Consider the following 15,032-nt stretch of genomic DNA (forward strand, 5'->3'; position numbering starts at 1 on the left):
TTGGAGCGATACCAACTAGGCCAGGAGACCTTATTGCTATCAAGACTGAGGATTTTTCTGATGTCTTTCTGGCATAAGATCAGAGGAAGCTTGGAAGAAAACAAATGGAAGATTAGTCACCATTGGGGACATTGGGATTAATTCGTAAGAAAAAAATTATTGATTGGAAACTATTAATATGGTAAACTTAATCATGCAGTATAATCATTCTGTACACTCCTTTTAAAATAAATATCAGAAATTTGATTATGTTGAGAACAGAATTGGTGTAGTCACTGATAGGATTTGCAATTTACACTAATGTCATGGAAAGCTGATATTGGTTTCTTCAGAGCTACATGTAAAGGCTTAAAAGGAGAAACCAAGTTTTCATATTTAGTGAATTAAAAATTTTTACTTTTACATTTCTATTTTTAACTTTTAAAAAAAAATTTCTTATAGTAAATATATTAAAATATGCAAGTACTTGAATATTGGCTGTGTATTTTACAATTTTCATTATTTTTTTCTTCCTAATTGAAGTGTTTTTTTTTTAATAATTGCACATCGACTTCTGTTTTGTCATAGTGTTACAAAGAACCCTATTAAGTTTTTATCGCCAAATTCACAAGTAAGAGAGCCTCCTTCCAGTAGTGGATGGAATGAAGGGCTCAACTTATGCCTTTTAAATCCTTGGAAATGTTATTGGGAAATTATGCAAAAGAATTCTTTTCTTAAAGAACCCTTCTCAATCAAAATAAAGTGTGTGTGTGGGGGGGGGGGGAACACAGATCTGATTCTAGATATTGAAAGATTGATGCATTTTTTAGTTTAAAACCTTATTAATGTACATATCTAAACAGAGGTAGTTAAAATAAACTTTGTATTGAAGTAGATGATAAAACTGCAATGAAAATATAGAAATTTATTAAAATAATAATTCATGTATTTTTGCATGCAATAAAATTAAAAATCTGATAGCAAAATGTTATTCTTATGACTTGTATCTTGCTCACATATTATATTTTTATTCTCATGTGGTCTTGTTTTAGCCCTCATTAATTTTACCACATTATGAACATATGAAATTAACAAGGATGTTTTATTACAGTGAACTACTAATGGCAGAAGGTGAAAGTGGTCAGCCTCGTTCAAACTTTCAGTGGACATTTCAGCATGGATTACATCCTATCAGCTTGGCAGCAGCAACATCATCTCGAAGCCTTAGAGAGGATATTCGTCAGGTTATGAGAGGTTTAAGTCCCTTAATGGAACACACCTCAGTGGGACCACTGTCTGCTCAAAACTGGTCATCTTGGTTAAGTCAACATCCTGATGTCATATCAAGAACATCAGAACAGAATCATGTTATCTCATCTCGTTCAGGACCAGATGTTTCTTCTGATAATGAAAATTTTATTATTAATATGGATGGAGAAAGATATCGAAATACATCTGGATTTTCTTCTTCTGGAAACAATCTGCCCTCACTACCATCTCATTCTATCATTTCAACAAATATCCAGAATAATAATAGCCCAGAGCCTGGCTTCAATAATACTGCCGGAGATGCCACCGATGCTTTACGGAATAATCCTGAACTGAGGACTCTTTTATCGCTAGCAGAGAGATACATTGCTTTTCTTTTAATTTTGCTTTTGAAACTAGTTTTCGATCATAGAATTGGTAAGTAGGTTACATTTGTTTTTGAGATTAAGAAATTTAAGGATTACAGTAATTACCATTTAAATAATCAGATACTCGTTTGTCCAGTTCTTGAATGAGTAAGTATATTCCAACAACTAGCAGAACACTTTTCTGCTTTATTTTTTTTTGCCATATGTTTCAAGTGGGTTTATATCTAAGGAAATATTAGACATATTCTGAACTGTAACTTGAAATGAGTAAGCATTAGGGTGCTCCTTATTTTTGAAGTTTAGTTCTACTTTCTATGAGGCATCCCTTCATTTTATTTTATGTAATAAGTAAAAATTTTAACAAATTCATTCAATGTTTTTACGAGGTTGTGAGAGCACGTTAAAGTTAGCATGATACGCAAACTACAGCAGATTTGTAGATCTGCTTGTCTCTGCATCTTTGCATAATCATAACAGAGCATTGTTAAAATGTCTTCAGTTACATTATAAAAATGGCAAGCAGCATTGCTACCTGAAAAACAATGGAAATATGATTTATTAGGCAGGTATCAACCATGTGTTTCCACACTTAAAACTCCCTTCCACAAGGCATGCCATTGTTTTTTCATTACTAAAAGATTTTTATTACGCTTTGGTTTCCCTAGTTAAAATTTACAATATCCATCTTTATTCTTCCTTTATAAAATGTTATGTTAATTTGTGTAATAGAATGTATTTACAATTACAGCTTATTTTTGTCAAGTTATAACTTTAAAAAGATGGAATGCTTCACAGTACAACTTTTTTTTGCTTATCTTAGCTAAAAATATGGATATTTATTCTATTCTTGCTTTTGTGCAATATTCTTTTGTTAAAGGATGTTTATTCTTCCTTTTTTACAAGATTTTTGGGCATGCTGTTTGTGTGTGTGTGTCCCACCTGCGAAATGCAGTTACTTATAGTACATCAGTATTAGTACTGTGGATGAGCTCTGGCCTATATAATCTGAAAATCCTACTCTAGAGATCAGACATGAAATTTTTTTGAGCCACTTCAGTAAATACAGTAATGAATTTCATTACTGTGTTTACTTTACTCTCACCTAAAACAAAAAATAAGTAGCAAATAGGCATGAAGGTTGTGTAAATCTTTGACATTTGTAAAAATTTATGCTTAGAATTCATGTCTTGCATGATAAAGCTTATTCACATGAATTCTTACAGAAATCTGATGTATTTTTATAATTATATTGATACTAAAAAAGTTATGTAAAATATCACCATATTAACTGTTTTTTAATTGTAGTTTTGATTTGAAATGTATAGCTAGATGAAATGATTTAATAGATGAAATGATTTGGTACTTGCAAAGATATATATCTTTGCAAGTGATACTGACATTTCTAATAAATAAAGGTTAGTAAGCACAGATGAAGAATTTATTCTTTATAAAAAAGAAAACAAACACAAATTTAAGAGTATCAATGGAATTCATTCAAAATGTAAAGACATAATTATTTAGGAGTAATGATTACAGAAGCTGGAACAACAGTTATGGAAATAGAGAACCTGATTAGAAGCAGAAATATCATGTCAGTTTTTAGTGTTGAATTTAGAAAGGGAAAATTTAAAAGAAAAAAATTTGCAAATCATTGCAGCACTACTGAGGAATTGGGGTGGCTGAAAATAAAGTTTGTTTTTTGAGGCCATTGAAATATACCCTAACAAAATCCAGATCTTCAGGATTATTTCAAGTTTTTCTGTTTTACAAAAAAACCAAAGTTGTTTTTTTCAGTTCTGATGCTCATTTGTATTAACATCAGATCTGAATCAAAAAATGAAATGGAACTTTTATTGTAGATCTGCAAAAATGCATCCACTTGTTAATGTGACTGGCATAATAACATAAAATATATACCACTCATTCCTAGTATTAGTTTGTTTTAGCATGTATAACAGTTAAGTAGATGTTATTTCAAATTTATGAAAGAAATATTAAAGTACTAATATTAATTATTGTCTTTATAGGAATCCTTGTGATCATAGGACTTTTTGTAACATTTTGTCATGCTAATGCAGTTGTTAAAAGAGAGGTTGGAAAGCAGGTACATAATAGCTAATAAACGATTAAGATTTTAAGTGGAATATTTCAGTGATATAAGGATGCTCACATTTTTCATATTTGGAAAATACATTTCTCATTCAAGTCATGAATGCATTTACAAATTATATGAATGTTTACCTTTATCTACCTGTTTATATATATATGAGTGTATCTATGTATATATATAATTCATTTTATAGTTCCTTTGAAAAGGAAATGATGTCATCTGTACCACTTTTACACAGTTTATCAATGTGATTTATTTGGGTTGAAGAATTTCAGTGATTACTCACAATACAGAAGTAAAAAAAAAAAAATGATATTTTTTCCAGTATTGCCAAGTGTAAAAATACTTAGCACTATCAAAGATAATGGTGATATTGTGAACAAAGGTAATTGGATTAAAAATATAAAATATCAAGCAAGCATTTAGTCATTTTGTTTGTATCCTATGGGTACAGTCAAAGGTGACCAGATTTTTGCATTATAAGATACTAAGGCTTCTCATGTGAAATCAACTGCTTCTCTATACAAGTATACTAGGTAATAAAGACATTTCAAACACTACCTTTGTTTGCTTACCCTTGGTTAAAGGATTTAATTTCTTGTATCGTTTACTAAAGATTTGTGCTCTGAAATTAACACCCATCTTGTGTTGCTCTTACAAACTATAATGTTCATCTAGTATCTACTCCAGAACAAAGTTCTTATCCTGCCTGTTCCTAAATAAATAAGATAAGTGAACCATCACACTATAGTTCTATGGCTCTTACCTCATGCTTGCAAAAATAACAGGAAAAGTTGTTAATGATCAATTACTTCTTGGGAGTTCCGATATAAAGACCACATAATTCTAAGATAAAATTTTACTATTTTCACACTTCTCTATATACCATTTTTACACACCTTTTTTGTAGACTTATTTGGGAAAGTTTGTTAGACATCATTAATAACGAAAGACCTTAATTGCATCAAAACTGGAATGGAATCAAATGTTGAAAACTGGTTTAACAATAGATGCATGATGGCATATGAATGTATGTACTCATCATCAAATTCCTGACATGTAGCCTCAAGGGATGTACAGGATATGATAGTACTACATGAAAAATTTACATCATTGCTAACTTCCTATCTACAATTTTCCTCCAAAATCAGTCTGTTACTTGTCAAGACTCCAACATTATCAGATCTTATATTTCTATCGTCTAAGGCACTTTGTACCATATCAATTCACCTATACCTTGGTCTTCCTCTAGGTCATTTTCCTGCCAACCTGGCAGAGAACACTTGTTTTGCTGGTCTTTCCTCTCCCATTCTGTTTAAGTGAACATACCACATGAGATTAGCTCTGCTAACGCATTCCTGGATGCTGACAATGTCAAGTACTTTCCTAATATCCTCGGTTTTAATATGATATTGCCATTGATGCCATCTGTTCACGCCCCTAATCTTTCTCAGGACTCTCATATCTGCGGTCTCTAGTCTTTGGTCAAGTGTTTACTTCTGACCCAGCTCTCAGATCCATAAGTTAAAACTGGTTTGAACACCGTCTTGTATACAGCTAATTTAGTGTTCTGACTAATTTCTCTCTTATTCCATATGAATTTATTCAATTGACTTCCCACCATACCAGCTTTGCTGATTCTGTTGTCTATTTCTATATTTAATTTACCATCTTCACTAAAAATCGTGCCTAAGTAGCTGAAATGTTTTACTTGTTCCACAGGTTCTCCATTCACAACACAGTTGACATTTTCAACTATTCTACCTATTTTCATTGTCTTTGTCTTTTTATTACTGACCTTCATACCATATCTATTACACCAGTTATTCAATTTAGTCAGGGACTCTTGCAAACTTGTAGCAGATTTATTTAGAAGTATAACGTTGTCTGCGTAAAGCAAAGAGCTGACATTAACATCTCTAATTCTGATATCATGTTTAATTCCACTTTCCTTCATAATGTGATCCATATAGATAATGAATAACAGAGGGGATAATGTACATCCTTGTCTCACACCAGATTTAACATTAAACCATCTTCCTGTACTTCCTTCAATTCTAACTACTGACTTACAACTTGGGGTGCTTAAGGGTCAAAGCTGTATAACTGAGAGGAGACCTCCACATAGCCTTTAAAGGAATGCGGAGAACCGACCAGGGCTTCTGACCTAATGTCCAATCCTCACCTTCTCGTGGTGCACCCTGTTGGGTATCTACTTGGATACTGAACGGACGAGGATGGGCTGGCAATTTGGGATTTAGCCGACCAAATTGTATTCTAATTGGTTAAACCAAAATATAGAATGATGGTACAACATGACAAAATTTCATGCCGGCTGGGGCGTCGCCCGGTTAAACAAGGCCCCCGTTGTTTTCGCCAGAGAACCAGGGCGAACAGTGAAACGTCAGCTACTGGAACAAATCTGAAAATAAACCCCAACTCAACATCACCAGAGTTAAAGATCGGTACTATCAACGTAAGAAGCCTGAATGGCAAAGAAAGGGAGCTAGCTGAGGAATTAGATAAGTACCAGATCGACATAATAGGGGTGACTGAAACAAAAAAGACCAAAACTGGTGAGATCTTTCTGAGCAATAAATACAAAATGTTATATTCAGGCAATGACAATCAAGGAAAAGAAGGAGTAGCCCATAGTATTCAACACAAAATACGAGGCTAATCTTCTTGAATGGCAGTCAGTCTCAAGTAGAGTAATGTGGGCAAAGATGAGAATGGGGAACTGAACAAGGAGACTTATTTGTGCCTATGGTCCCACAGAAGGTTCTACTAAGGTAGAATTGGAGGAATTTTCTGAGGCTTTAGAAAATAGCAACTGACACAATGAAAAAGAAAAGTTGGTCCTTGTTGGGGATCTAAATAGCAGAGTAGGAAATGATTGTGAGACATACAAAAATGTTTTTGGAAAATTTGGAGAAAAGAGCAAAGCTAATAATAATGGCAAATATCTGTTGGATTTCTTCTCAGGACATGGACTGGTTATTACTAAAACCATGTTCCAACATAAAAATGTGCACAAATTCACATGGAGAGAAGAGGCTAGGAATAAGAAAAGTCTCATTGACTATGTTATTGTTGATAGTGATGTTATCTCCCTGGTGCAGGACACCAGAGTGTACAGACGATTTGAAATTGGAAGTGATCACTATTTAGTCTTGAGCAGGATAAAATTGAATTTCATATTGAAAAGAATAACATGTAAGAAAGTTTTAAAGTGAATAAAAGTTGAGAAGCTCTCAGATGTGAACAGTAGGCTAAAATACACAAAGATTATTGAAGAAAAAGTGAAAGAGTTTGAGAACAGGAATCAAACCTTGGAGATTCAGTGGCAAACTCTGAAGAAAACATTGGTTGATTCTGCCAGAGAGGCATGTGGTGAGGTTATCTGTAAGGATGAAAAAATCAGAACTCCCTGGTGGACACAGGAAGTTAAATATGCAGTGAAGGAAAAGAAGAAAGCATACCAAAAGTTCCTGTCAAATAAGTCAGCTTGTGCTCTTAGAGAATATAGAGACAAATGCAAGAATGCTAAACACTGTGTAAAACTAGCTAAACAAAAGTCATGGGAGGACTTTGGCAAGAATATAGAAAATAAATATCAAGAAGGTGGCAAAATATTCTGGAGGTTGTTGAAGAAGCTTAAGAATGGAGGAAAGAGTGCTGTAAAAGGAATTACAGATGATAAAGGGGACATGAAAACGGGAGAAAAAGATATCCTTGAAGTATGGAGTAATTACTTTGAAAAACTGTTAAATGAAACAAGCAGTGATGACAGCACAGTGGTAAAAAACACTGACCAGGCATGCAGTCAGGAATACATATCCATACTAGAAGTAGAAAAAGCCATCAAAGGCTTGAAATGTGGAAAGGCAGCAGGAGTAGATGATATTCGACCAGAAATGCTGAAGTATGGTGGTATAAGAGTCTTACAGCGGCTGCACTACATAGTTCAGAAAGCCTGGACAGAGGGACGAATTCCCAATGATTGGAGTAAAGCTCTCATAGTACCCATATATAAAAAGGGAAATAAAACTGCATGTGAGAATTACAGAGGTATTTCCCTACTGAGTGTTCCTGGCAAGATCTATGCAAGTATACTTGAGAAATGGTTGAGAAGAATTGTGGAAGAAAAGCTTGGTGAAGAACAAGCTGGATTCAGGCCAAATAGAGGCTGTCAGGATCAGATCTTCACTTTACCACAAATAGTCGAGAAAGCATGGGAATATAACAAAGACTGTATTTAAGTTTTGTCGATCTGGAAAAGGCATATGACAAGGTGCAAAGAGAGAAGCTCTTCAATACGCTGCAGTTATATGGTGTCAATGGGGCATTATATCAAGCAATACTTAGTCTTTATATGAGTTGTAAGTCAGCAGTTAGAATTGAAGGAAGTACAGGAAGATGGTTTAATGTTAAATCTGGTGTGAGACAAGGATGTACATTATCCCCTGTTATTCATTATCTATATGGATCACATTATGAAGGAAAGTGGTATTAAACATAATATCAAATTTGGAGATGTTAATGTCAGCTCTTTGCTTTATGCGGATGATGTTATACTTCTAAATAAATCCGCTACAAGGCTGCAAGATTCTTTGACTTAATTGAATAACTCTTGTAATAGACATGGTATGAAGGTTAGCAATAAAAAGACAATGAAAATAGGCAGAATCATTGAAAATGTCAACTGTGTTGTGAATGGAGAAGATGGTAAATTAAATATAGAAATAGACAACAGAATCAACAAAGCTAGTATGGTGGGAAGTCAATTGAATAAATTCATATGGAATAAGAGAGAAATTAGTCGGAACACTAAATTAGCTGTATACAAGACAGTGTTCAAACTGGTTTTAACTTATGGATCTGAGAGCTGGGTCAGAAGTAAAACACTTGACCAAAGACTAGAGACCACAGATATGAGAGTCCTGAGAAAGATTAGAGGCTTGAACAGATGGCATCAATGGCAATATCATATTAAAACCGAGGATATTAGGAAAGAACTTGACATTGTCAGCATCCAGGAATGCTTTAGCAGAGCTAATCTCAGGTGTTATGGTCACTTAAAGAGAATGGGTGAGGAAAGATTAGCAAAACAAGTGTTCTCTGCATGTTGGCAGCAAAACGACTCAGAGGAAGGCCAAGATATAGGTGGATTGACAAAGTGCTTTAGATGATAGAAATATAAGATCTGATAATGTTGGAGTCTTGACAAGTAACAGACTGTATTTGGAGGAAAATTGTAGATAGGAAATTAATAATGATGTAATTTTTTTCATCTAGTACTATCATATCCTGTACACCCCTTGAGGGTACATGGCAGGAATTTGATGATGATGATGACTTACAACTCAAAGACTAAGTATTGCTTTATATAATTTCCCACTGACACCATATAACTGTAACATATTGAATAGCTTCTCTCTCTTGGCACCTTGTCATATAAGTCACCTTATTTTGTATATTGGTTTAAGCTAATAAGAATACAATTTGGTCGGTTAAATCCCAAATTGCCAGCCCATCCTCTTTCGTTCAGTATCCAGGTGGATACCCAACAGGATACATCACGAGAAGGTGAAGATTGGACGTTACGTCAGAACCCCTGGCTGGTTCTCTGCATTCCTTTAAAGGATATGTGGAGGTCTCCTCTCAGTTATATAGCTTTGACCCTTAAACACCCCGAATGCATGTACTAGCTGGATTTATCACATTTGAAAACATAAGCATCATATCCAAGGTCTGTGTGCATGTCATTCTCAACAAATGTGATATATGATGATGCCTTGTTTAGGTTACATATCATTTCTGAAACTTCCTTGAATGTTTTGACAAAGCTGTTATAGTCCGCTTATGTAATTTCTGTTTTCTAGTCAGTGATTGAATACAGGAAGATCTTCATAGATAATATGATAGACTAAGCTGGATTATCTCTTCTTTTCCACATCTTTAACATGATCTGGTATGCAAAATTTCCCCAGAGCATCCTGCATAACGTATGCTTCATGAACAATGGTGTTTTAAGGAGTGGAAGAGGTGGTTTAGGAGAACATAAAAATCTTAAAATCTTGCATAGTGGGATGAAAGCTATTTTTATTTCATGTTGTCAAGGTCTTTCAGAATTTTTTTCTATTACATGATGGATATAGGGAAGGGTTGCTGAATCTTTCTATTCTTGCTTATTTATCATTGGGGAGGGAGGCTGCAAAATCATGTTGATCATCTTGTACCAGAAATCCATTTTGAAATAAGGTATTTATGTTCTTGATTCCTCTTCTGTCTGTAGGCTAGAGATATATGCCATATCTCTTAGTGTTTTAGTTAGTCATACGTTTTGTGCAGGATGGCAGTAAGCTTCATGAGTAGGCTTTTTTGTATATCAAATAACTTTGTTCTCTTTGGATATCATGATATCACATTCAAAAGGATGAAATACCTTTATGAACAAGTGCTTATTTAATATTCAAGTATATCCTCTGCTACAGTTATCCTTTTACCATTTTCTTCAATCAATGTCATCCTTCCATAATCATTATTTTTTCTGCTGATTTCATGTTGAAAGAACTTCCTAAGTGTTTTTTTACTTCATTAGCTAACTGCTACTCATATTGCACCTTTGCTACCCTTACCAGCCGAGCCATTCTCTTTGCCTGTTCTTTGTACTCCTTATGGATCTGATTATTACCACTTATGCAATACCTCTGTATTGCATGCTTAATCTCTGCATTTTAACCTACCTTTGAAACCAATTAATATACATCAGTTGCAATGGCTAAACACATTAATCATCTGGAGAAACGAAACATTCTTTTTTAGTCTGATATGGAAGATGTCTAGAGAACACTTTCCACTGATTTGGCCATCCTAATAAAGTTTTGAGGTGATGATGTAACAGTGTAGTGCTGCTTCTCATGATATGGATTAGGTTCCCTGGTCATAGTGTGTCAAGCTTCTATAAACTACATTGATGTTCTGGATAATTGTACATCTCCTACATTGCTTCCCTCCCCCCAACATTTCTGATATTATCAATTTTGTCACCCATGCTGACTACTTCTCTTTGAAGGATACCATATATAAACAGATAGAGGGTAGAGCTATAGGCCTCGATCCAATTTCTTTATGGAATAGTTTGAAAAACATGCCCTTAATACTGCCATTCTCAAACCTTTTATCTGCTAAAGTATACTGATGATAGATTCTCTATTTGGGACATGACTTACACATATTAGACTCCTTCCTCCTCCACCTCAACAGTGAGTACCCTAGAATCCAGTTTACCATAGAAAAAGAAAATAATAATAGCCTGCCTTTTGTAGATACTCTAATCATGCATCTTCCCAATGGCACTCTTTCTATCTCAGTTTACAGAAAACCCACCCACAATAAAAGATACTTACATAAACTTTCCCATCATCTCCCAAACTGTCAACAGTATGATGTTTTGGTCTGTAAAACGGTTCAAGACTGAACCCAATAGAACACTTACAGAATGAAATGGAATATTAGAATTAGAACACCACTGACATCTTTTTAAAAGAAATAAAGTAAGTTGTTTCAAGAAAAAGGAAATGAAACTCTTTCTTCATTGCCAAAAATTTGGCTTCCTTTCATTATGAAATAATTAGTTCCAGTAGCAAAATAGTACATTATTAATTTCTGTTTTTAAATTAAGGGGATAAAAATCCCTTATTATTTTAGAGCCAGTATGCGAAACTCTGAGATCGAAAACTACGATCTACGAGTTTCATGCCAAAGAACTATCGGCGAAGCAAAGGTGGAGCAAGCTCCCTCACTATCCTTGATATTTTCTCATAATGTGAAAACACAGCTCTTAGGAGATGTAATACTGCTTTACATTATGAGGAGAGGTCACCACCCAGACTGGATTCAACCTTTTTTGAGGTCTCATCAGTGAGTAGGTAGACCTTGATGATATCAAAGGTTAAGTGAAAAGAACTTACACACCTTCACTGTACGAATGCCAGAGTGGTGTGCCCATATATATTATATATTATATTATAATTAAGATGAAAAGCCAAACAGCTATATTTGCTGGCAAAGTTAATTAAATTAAGGGGATAAAAATCCCTTATTATTTTAGAGCCAGTATGCGAAACTCTGAGATCGAAAACTACGATCTACGAGGTTCATGCCGAAGAATTATCGGCGAATCCAAGCATAAGTGACACTCTAAAATAATAAAGGATTCACCAGAAAATGTAGCCGTTTGGCTTTTCATCTTAATTATAATATATAATATATATGGGCACACCACTCTGGCATTCGTACAGTGAAGGTATGTAAGTTCTTTTCACTTAAACTTTGATATCATCAAGGTCTATACTCACTGATGAGACCTCAAAAAAGGTTGAAACTGGTCTGGGTAGTGACCTCTCCTCATAATGTAAAGCAGTATTACATCTCCTAGGAGCTGTGTTTTCACATTATGAGAAAATATCAAGGATAGTGAGGGAGCTTGCTCCACCTTTGCTTTGAGTTGCCTTGGTGTTGTACTACCAAGTGGTGACGTCACTTATGCTTGGATTCGCCGATAGTTCTTCAGCATGAAACTCGTAGATCGTAGTTTTCGATCTGAGTTTCACATACTGGCTCTAAAATAATAAGGGATTTTTATCCCCTTAATTTAATTAACTTTGCCAGAAAATATAGCCGTTTGGCTTTTCATCTTAGATATCTGTTTTTATTTGCAGAATTGGTACTTTTGGTAGGGAGTGTATTTTGAACCCTAAGAAATCGAAGTAATTGAAGGTAATCTAGAATTACAGCAATTTCTCTTTCTTGGAATTGAGTTGAAAGATTTCCAAAGTAGTAGTTTAGCTTAGGAGTCGAGAAATTATTTGAGATGACAAAATTTCCAAAAACGAAAATCAGCACTTTGTTCTATTTTTATATACCTGATCACATTTCCAACCAAATTTTTTGACCATGAAGAAAGAGTTTTATTTTCTTTTTTCTTGAAACAACTTACTTTAGTAATTTTTTGATGTATAGATAATAACTCTGAATCCATAAAGAAACATGAAATATACGTAAACACTGTGGAAAGATATTTAATTAACTGTTTAATTATACAGATAATTTGGCTTATGTCCTAAATTGTCATCATTGTAACAAAATAGAATTGTTAAATTCAAGTAACAATAATGTAGGTGCATGGAGAATGGTTTCTTTTTCATGTGCAGTCATGAAAGTGAGAGATTCAGGTAAATATAATTTTATTATTATTTTTACATTGATCCCATATATAAGAGGTTGAAGGACCTATGTGCATGTCAGCGCCATGTATGGGTTGCAAATGATGATTCAAAAGTTTGACTTTTTTGAAGAGTTGCAGGTTGTAGTTGTTTGGAAATACTTCTTGTAGGAGGCTGTAGCATAGAACAGAGGTAGGTGAAATGAAAGAGGAAGAGGAGAAGCAGGTTCAGTGTTGTTTGCATTTGTGCACAGTAAAGGAGTGCAGTTCATTAGAGCAATGACTATTGAAGTACCTGTAGAACAGGCACAAGTGAAATATTGAATGTTATATAGAGGTTGAAATGGGTCTAAGAGAGGGATCATCTATGAGCCAAATTTCTCTCCTCTGGACAGTGGCAAGAATTTTTAATGAAGTTTTAGGTGCACCACTTCAACCCTGAGTAGTATTCTAAGGATCACTTGAAAACTGTTACATTTATGTCGCATGACATAAATACAGCACAACAGTGATGTATTTATGTCATGAGAGACTGAAGGTAAGTTTAAGTTCAGCTAGAGAAATCTGATCTTGTCTGGTGATTTGTGTATTATTGCAAGAGAAAAGGCAAGGACTGCATTTTGGTGTTATTGACGGTGACCAGATTATCCTTGCCCTATTTGAAGGATAGCACATGACCAATTTTTAAGGCACTGGTTGTAGATGTATTGAGATCTGAAATAGGTGTGTGAGCATAACTATATTTAAAATATAAATAAATAAGAAACACAATTATTGATAAGTTTCCCAAATAGGACATATACAGTCCATCATTGATGTTGAGGTTTAGGCAGTAGAAAATGAATAATAGTTACAGGATCCTATGCAGTCATGCTGATTCACAATTGCTCCCAGAAATGTGAACATGTTTTTAAAGAAAGTGCTGACAGGGTGTCTCAAAAAATGTATACACACTTCAACAGCTGATAACTCGCTTAATTTTCGTTATTTTGCAGGTTTAATGGATTTGAAATAATGACTGAAACCAGACTAAGCTTTGAGGAAAGAAAATTTATCCTAAAATGCTACTGGAAGTATGAAAACGTAGTGAAAATGCAAAGACAGTTTAGAAGAGAATTTCAGCCAGATCCACCTACGAGACTTACTATCACTCGAAAAGAGATAAATTTGAAGAAGATGGAACTGTTCAAAATGTCCATAAGCAACGTTCAGGAAGACACGAACAGTACGAGGCCCGCAACAGTAGAAAGGTTGATTGAAACGTATTGTCAAAGTTCAAGAAAATCTATGCGACAAGCGTCTCATGAGATAGGAGTATCAAAATCAAGTGTCCATCGCAAGTTGAAGCTCCGTCATTGGAAAAGTTACATTCCAAAAAGAGTACATGATCTCAACGAAGATGATCTGCTTAGGAGAATGCAGTTTTGTGAGTGGTACTTGGAAACCATCAGATGTGAGGGCCTATCTTGATGAGACTGTACCCAGCAGATGGAGTGGAAGATGCGGTTCTGTAGAATACCCCCCCCCCCCCCGACCTCACGCCAATGGACTTCTTCTTATGGGGATTTATCAAGGATAAAGCTTCAAAACTGGCAACAGTCGACGACTTGAAAGCTGCAATCGAAAGAGAAGCTACAAGACGAAATGATTCTCAGTGTTTGCAATTCCATTGCTGCATGTTATCAGCAGTGCCTGGACCAGGACGGTCATCAGTTTGAATACAGACGTTGAGAGATGAAAAGTACATTTATGTAGTGTACTTTACAATGTGAAAGTTAACTGTATTATAATAAATACCAACTTTATGATCATTCAAAGTGTGTAGATATTTTTTTGAGACACCCTGTGTAGAGACTAGTGACTTCACATTAATTGCCTTAATATCTCATAATGCAAAGCACATATTCTTTCATGTGTGTGTATAATGCTACGTATTATGGAAAGTGCCACTACCCAGACTGGTTTCAACCTTTATTCGACTGCTATATTTATCTGGCTCCCACTGATGAGACTGTCAGTGAGAGCCAGATCCAGAAGAGATACAAAGGTTGAAGTAATGCAGAAGTCATATATTTCC

General features: G+C 34.7%; 1 protein-coding gene across 1 annotated transcript in view; it reads left to right on the forward strand.

Moving 5' to 3' along the window:
* Nucleotides 1–15,032, forward strand: part of LOC150097919 (RING finger and transmembrane domain-containing protein 2-like) — a 159,659-nt gene that overhangs the window by 28,732 nt on the left and 115,895 nt on the right. The window contains exons 3-4 of the mRNA XM_090405935.1: nt 1,091–1,665; nt 3,644–3,720. Coding sequence (XP_090262061.1) covers nt 1,101–1,665; nt 3,644–3,720 — 642 coding nt within the window. The 5' untranslated portion in view covers nt 1,091–1,100. The remainder of the gene's footprint in view (nt 1–1,090; nt 1,666–3,643; nt 3,721–15,032) is intronic.

This window comes from Typopeltis vanoorti, chromosome 16 (assembly GCF_054136105.1).
Source record: "Typopeltis vanoorti isolate ZY-2024b chromosome 16, IOZ_Tvanoo_1.0, whole genome shotgun sequence".
Lineage (NCBI taxonomy): Eukaryota > Metazoa > Arthropoda > Arachnida > Uropygi > Thelyphonidae > Typopeltis > Typopeltis vanoorti.